The following is a 6,759-nucleotide window of genomic DNA, read 5'->3' as shown; positions in this document are numbered from 1 at the left end:
GGGGGGGGCGGGAGCCGCTGGAGAGGCGCGATCTCGGCGTTCGGGAGGGGGACACTCAGTTGGCTTAGAGGGGACCTTCACAAACCGGGGAAATGGAGAGAGACCCAGCTAGTCCCCGGCACACAAGGACTGTGGCGCACGAAAACCAGTGCTGATCTCAACAAGCAGCAGCGGCTCCCACACGTCAAGCCAACCGACCCCGGCGGCGGAGGCCACACCCCCGGGCGGGGGCGTGACTGCCAGGGGGCGGGACCACGCGCAGCTCTCGCGAGCATTAGGGAAGAACGGAGGGATCGGAAAATGGCGCCCAGCGGGCAAGGGTCTCCTACGAGCCAGGTGCTCTTGGCTGCGGCCCTGCTCCTCGCTCTGGGCGTGGAAAGGGCTCTGGCGCTACCTGAGGTACAGAAGCAAATTGGAGGTCGGGCTGAAGTAGGATTGCCTGTGTGTCGCGCTCGCCCGCCCGCGGCTCTCCCCTACCCTAGCCGGCCCCAACTCGGATTTTGTCCTCGAAGCTTCGGAACCCCAGCCCCAGCTGTACCCAAGCCGGGCCCTGCCCCTGAATACTCACGTAGCGCAAGCCTCTGGCGCCCAGCTCTGCTGACTTTCAGAGCCGTTTGGAATTTAACCTTTGAGTAAATTCAAGTCGTTCTTTTTACGAACGAGTCGGCCGGCTCTTCTGCATGCTCTGCACGCACTAATGCTGTACATCGTGCGGTGGTAGGACCGTACTTTGTGTAACGCTTGATGAGTTCGGTGTACCTGCAGTTCTTTGGCGCCCGCCCAAACCCGGGCTGTGTGATTAAGAAGTCCCTGAAGAGAGCACATAGTAAATACGTTCGAATAGTAAAGACGAAGACCTTCCCTGGGCGAGATCTAGTACAGAAAACCTGCTCTAGGGAAACAAATGCCACCTCCTACTTTAACCTGACAGACGAGGACACTAGACAGCTCTTCCCTGGGTTAGAGGAATCCCAGAGAGGTTTACTGGCGGTTAACTCTTGATCCCTCTGTGTGTTTTTCTCGGCCTTTCTTTCTGAAGTCCTAATAAAGGTTTCTTTCTCTTCTGCAGATATGCACTCAGTGTCCAGGGAGTGTGCACAATTTGTCAAAAGTGGACCTTTATTGTAAGCATACACCAGACCTAATGCTGGACGCTCGCTGCTGCCTGAATCAGAAGGGCACCATCTTGGGGTGAGGGAGGAGAAGACAACCTGGATGCTGGAAAAGAATGTACAAGGCTTGCCTGATTGGCCTTTGGGATAAATATTGGTTCCAGTTTTGGAGGCATCTAAACTGTGATTCTCAAACTTTTAAATTTGTTTTAGAAATTTTGGCTAAGTAAACAACCCTGTGTTCTCTCTACATGGAACTGCATAAAAGTCCATATTTCCATTTGTGTTTTAAGAATTATTTTATTTTATTTATTATTATCTCTTCAAATTTGACCAGAGAAAGACAGGGAAAGTGAGAAAGCGAACCCCCAGGTCCAAGACTCAAACCGCAGTTGGCCATCTAGGAGTCCAGTACCTTAATCACCACGCCACTTGACTGCCCTTTTTCTTTTTTTAAGGGTTTTTAAATTTTTTTTAACAAAAATTTTTTAGAGAGATTTTTACTATAGGGCATGTGTGCTCAGTGGAGAGACAGTACGTAAGAAATCATCCCCCAGGGAAATGGCCATGCCACAATCCCTTCATTCTTTCAGGATTTGGGGCATATATGCACACGCACTCAGTATGAGTTTCCAGCCACTGAGGCCAGGACTCGATGTGGCCATGTGGGAATTGACGTAACCATTAGGCCATCTGCCGATCCCCAATTTGTGCTTTTTTTTTTTGCACAGGTTTTTGGTACAGAGTGAGTATGCTCACCAGAAAGAGAGGCAGAAAGCAAGAAATCACCCCCTATGGGGGAAGGCCACGCGGCAATTCCTTCTCCGTTCTCCCCATGGGATCCTGGGCACACATGCACACACACACCCAGCATGAGTTTAAGCTACTGGGTCCAGAACTCGAACCCCGGTCAACTACATAGGAATCCAGCGACATAGCCATTACTCCAACTGCTGGTCCCCTTTTGTGCCTTTTTTTTTTTTTCTTTTGAGAGGTTTTTGCTATAGAGCGTGTGCGCTCACCAGACAGAGACATAGAGACATAGAGACAGAGAGCGAGAAATCACCCCCCAGGGGGCATGGCCATGCCGCAGTCCCTTCTCCATTCTCCTCTCGGGATCTTGGGCACGCACGCACATGCGCCCGGTGTGAGTTTAAGCCACCAGGTCCGGGACTCAAACCGCGGTCGACTACGTGGGAGTCCAGCAACATAGCCATTATGCTAACTGCTGGTCCCCCCTTTTTGTGCTTTTTAAAGACTGATGGCTTTGTTTTAAAAACAATTTTGTTATGTTTATTATCACGTCTTTGGACTATTTACCATGTGCCTCCATGGAATCCTACTCCTCTCAATGCTCCAAGAACCTGTGCTAATACAGCTTTCCTGACATATTCCTATTTACCTTCAGGGAAAGATCCTATGCCTGTCCCCTTATGAAGGTTAGTCCTTGAAATTTACTCCTTGACTTAGCTGCTTTTCCCCTTTTCACTCTTTTGAGGATCCACTTATTTTACATCTTTGACTCTAACCAGCATGTGTCTCCCAAAATTAAATCCCTTGTAGTGTCGTTTAACCTCTCCAAGCTTCTGGAATATGTGGATGCCTCTAGGTTTCTATTAAACATTTTGTCCTGAGTGATTCCTCACTTCAAACTCAAAATGTCATTTTTTATTTCCATTTTCTTTTCCCTAGTCTACATGCATAAACTCTATATTAAACTTTCCAAAAGCCAAAGTTTTGTTTTTACTTTTTCTCACTCTCTTGCTTTAATACTATAAGTTTCAGTTGCCTACAGAATAAAACTGAAGGGTCCAACAGATGGCATAGCATGTATGTCACTGGACTCCCATATGGCTGGCCATAGTTCTAGTCCCTGACCCAGCAGTTGGAAACTCACATCAGGTGCGCGTGTGTACCTGCCTAAAATCCTCAGTGGAAACTGGAGGAGAAGGGATTACGGCACAGTCATCCCCCTGGGGGGTGATTTCTCACTTGCTGTGGGAACATATGTGCCCTAAGGCAAAAACCTCTCTAAAAGAATAAAACTCAAACCATGCACAGAGTAGTCCCAACCTACTTTACCAACTTCATTTTCAATGGACCACTCAAATCCTCCATAAAGATCTGGCTGCAGCCAGATTTGCCCACCCCCACAAAGCATTCCTCCTTTGTTTCAGGCCTCTCCTCATACTTGAAATTGCCTTCCCTGACCATATTAGGACATGTCCATCTTCAATTCCAACGTCTTTCGTGAATTTTGCCTACCAGTAAATCCCAGAGTAATGCTTTTTTTCTTTTTGAACTTTCTGTAATCCTTGGTGTCTCTAGCATTCTATTAATAATTTATTTATATATTGCCCTGTGTTTCTTTCATATTACAATTGAATTGTTTTTACTTTGGTGTTGGTCTTGTGTTCTGCAAAGCTATAAGCTAATTGAAAGCTAAGGTACTGAGTAATGTATTTTTTTTAAGAATTATTTATTTATTATCATTATTTTTGACAGAGACAGAGACCAACCCGAGAGGTCCAGGACTCAAACCGCAATCGGCCATGTGGGAATCCAGTGCCCTTAGCCACCATGCCACCTGCCAGCCCCAAGTTATATATTTTTTATATTCTGTTAATTTTTACAGTTGTAGGCACTCAGTAAATATATGTAGAATAAGGGAATGGACAGTGATAGATATTGAAAAAATAATCTGTCATAGTCCTTTAGGTCTAGGAGTTTACAACCAGTCTGTGCTAGAAGATGCACTTGGGAGGCCAGCAGGTGGCGTAGTGGTTAAGACCCTGGACTTTCAATAGTCAACCGCGGTTCAATTCGTGGACCCAACAGTTTGAAACTCACACTGGGTGCGTGTGCATGCGTGCACAAGATCCCAAGAGGAGAATGGAAGAGATGGAACTGCAGTGTGGTCATCCTCCCTGAGGGGATGGTTTCTCACTATCTCTGTGTGTCTCTGGTGAGTGCACATACCTTATAGCAAAATCTCTCTAAAAAAATAAAGAGAAATAAATAAAATGCACTTGGGGAAATTTTCATTTATGTGACTTGCCTTTTTTGTTTTAATTTAAAGTCCCTGTGTGACACTCAGTTTTAGATTAAGTAACTACATGTAGTTAACGGTGACTGTGTTGGATAATGCCAAATTAAAATGTCTACCACAGCATCTATTGGATCATCTGAAAAGTCATGATGCACTTTTGCACAGAAAGATATATCATGACTTTGCTAACGACCAATAGTTTGTGGCTCTGAACACAACTGTTTTCTTTTTCCTTTTCCTTTCTTTCTTTTTTATTTTTTTAGATAGATTTTTTTTTTCTATAGGATACGTGTGCTTGCTGGAGAGACAGAGACAGAGAGACAGGAAGTGAGAAATCGACCCCGCCCAGGGGGGGTGGTCATGCTGCAATCCCTTCTCCTCCAGTCTCTTCTCTGGATTTTGGGCATGTATGCACACATGCCCAGCATGAATTTCAAGCCCCTGGGTTCCTGACACCAACCACAGTCAACTGCATGGAAGTCCAGCACCTCAACCACTATGCCACCTGCTGGTCCTTAATTTGACTGTTCTCAATTAATATTAGCTGGAAAGCGGTTTGCATAATCAAATACAAACCTTGCCAAGGGTAAAGACAAACACATAGTTATATTGATTACTTTATTTCCTCAGGCTGGATCTCCAGAACTGTTCTCTGAAGGACCTTGGTCCAAACTTCCCTCAGGCACACACCGCTATTATCATGTAAGTGATTAGGTGCTCTCTTGCCCAATGCTCTCCTGAGTTTGGTGAAGGTCCCATGACAAAGTCTTTGGGGGTGGATTCTTAAAAAGTTGGATGAATGCCTAAAGTTAGACAACTCAGGACGAAGACTGGATTGCTGATCCACTAAAACGGGTGAATGAAAAGAATGTGGTTCTCTGAGGGGAGCCCTGATGGTGTGTGCTTTGCAGAGACCTGCATGCAAATCCCCTCAAGGATGACTTGGCCAGCGCTTTCCGAGGTTTTACCCAGCTCCAGACTCTGTGAGTAAGGGTAATGCGATGGGAGGAAGAGAATCAGGGAGGTGCTGTGAGCTCCTAACTTTGGGCTGCATGTTATAACCACTTGTATTGTCTTCAGGGTACTGCCACAAGATGCCAGCTGTCCTGGAGGTATCAATGCTTGGAATACTGTCACCTCTTATATAGACAACCAGGTCTGCCAAGGACAGAAGAACCTTTGCAATAGCACTGGGGAGTCCGGTATGCTCGCCTAGATTTCTGGGAACCGCCTTCCCTCCCTTGCATTCTGTACTGTAGATCAGAAGGATAAGTTTGCTTAAGTACCTTTTGTTCAGTGTTCTGAGGCTCAAGGAAAGATCTTAGAATGTATTATTGCTATGTTCCGATTATCTGTAATCTTCTTTCCTCTACCTTTGGCCTAGAAATGATGGAGAGTCTAAGTTGAAGCAGATTTTTGAGAAACACGTAATGAGAATCCAATGATGTTCTCTGTTGCTCTCTGGCTCCCAGGATTGTGTCCTGAGAATGGATTGTGTGCACCCGATGGTCCAGGTTTCCTGCAGTGTGTGTGTGCTGAGGGCTTCCATGGGTACAAGTGCATGCGTGAGGTGAGGCACTCAGCCTTCTAATTGGGGATAAGTAAGGACGTCTCTGAAAGTCGAGCCACAGACTAGGAGCTGTTGCAGTTACCTAAAAGAGGAAAAGTAAGGCCAGCAGGTTGCATGAAAGTTAAGATGTGGGATTAAGATGCATGATCGACTGTGGTTCAAGTCTCAGGCCCTGTGACTTGAAAATAATGCAAGGCATGTTTGCATACGTGCCCAAAATCCCCAGAGGAGACCAGAGGAGAAGGGACCGCAGTATGGCCTTTCCCCTGGGGGAGAGATTTCTCACTTTCCCTGTCTCTGTCTGGACAGCACATGCACCTTATGGCAAAAATCAAGAAATAAAGAAAGAATTCTTTTTTTTTTTGGAGAGGTTTTTGCTATAGGGTGTGTGCGCTCGCCAGACAGAGAGAGAGCAAGAAATCACCCCCCAGGGGGGAATGGGCCACCGGGTCCGGGACTCGAACCGCAGTCAACTACGTGGGAGTCTAGAGACATAGCCATTATGCTAACTACTGGCCCAAGAAAGAATTCTAAAAAAGAAGAATTAGAATGAGTGAAAGTATAGACTTCCCTGGACAAGGGGATAGAATGAACTAGGCGTTGGCGATGTAGTCCTCTGTAACCAACCGCTGTCTGAGCTTTTTCTTGGTGTTATTCACAGGGCTCCTTCTCACTGCTTATGTTCTTCGGGATTCTGGGATCCACCACAGTATCCATCTCCGTTCTGCTTTGGGGGACGCAACGCCGGAAGGCCAAGACTTCATGAACCTCACAGGTGCTCCTGCTGGAGTAAGCCCGTCCTGATCGGAGCTCAGTTGGGGAGGCTGGCTTCCTCGTGGGTATCATTGGCCAGCCGACCCTCTTCAATGCTGAGGCTGCCACGGGACGGAAGATAGAAAATGGCACCACTGGGGTGTGGTGGACCCTCCGGGTCAGTTCTCATTTGTGCTGTTGACTAACCCGGACTAGTACTAGTTCCCATTTGTGCTGTTGACTATAATAAACACGTTTTTCTTCTTTTTTTTTTT

General features: G+C 46.5%; 2 protein-coding genes across 3 annotated transcripts in view; one reads left to right on the top strand and one right to left on the bottom strand.

The window, feature by feature from the left end:
• Positions 1–712, bottom strand: part of SLC5A6 (solute carrier family 5 member 6) — a 15,068-nt gene extending 14,356 nt beyond the window's left edge. Inside the window, exon 1 of one of the 2 annotated variants that reach the window (XM_006162162.3) lies at positions 569–712. The gene's annotated coding sequence lies outside the window, so the exon portion shown is untranslated. Of the gene's footprint in view, positions 1–85; positions 169–568 lie in introns of those variants that run through there. The other variant, XM_006162165.3, reaches the window with a different exon arrangement.
• On the top strand, positions 251–6,753 carry ATRAID (all-trans retinoic acid induced differentiation factor). Its single transcript, XM_006162171.3, has 7 exons — positions 251–399; positions 1,070–1,191; positions 4,792–4,863; positions 5,073–5,144; positions 5,242–5,363; positions 5,634–5,731; positions 6,393–6,753. The coding sequence occupies exons 1-7, from the start codon at positions 301–303 to the stop codon at positions 6,495–6,497; spliced, it is 690 nt and encodes a 229-aa protein (XP_006162233.1). The 5' UTR covers positions 251–300; the 3' UTR covers positions 6,498–6,753.
• The last annotated feature ends 6 nt before the right edge of the window (positions 6,754–6,759 follow it).

Source organism: Tupaia chinensis, unplaced genomic scaffold (genome assembly GCF_000334495.1).
Source record: "Tupaia chinensis unplaced genomic scaffold, TupChi_1.0 Scaffold139757_1, whole genome shotgun sequence".
Classification (NCBI taxonomy): domain Eukaryota; kingdom Metazoa; phylum Chordata; class Mammalia; order Scandentia; family Tupaiidae; genus Tupaia; species Tupaia belangeri.
This window is presented reverse-complemented; position numbering and strand designations above follow the sequence as displayed.

What these genes read in the sequence shown, in the direction of transcription:
- ATRAID (XM_006162171.3), top strand. Translation starts at nt 301, where the DNA reads ATGGCGCCCAGCGGGCAAGGGTCTCCTACGAGCCAGGTGCTCTTGGCT. An exon ending in GGGCTCTGGCGCTACCTGAG is followed by an intron (nt 400 to 1,069) that starts GTACAGAAGCAA and finishes TCTCTTCTGCAG; the next exon opens with ATATGCACTCAGTGTCCAGG. An exon ending in GCACACACCGCTATTATCAT is followed by an intron (nt 4,864 to 5,072) that starts GTAAGTGATTAG and finishes TGTGCTTTGCAG; the next exon opens with AGACCTGCATGCAAATCCCC.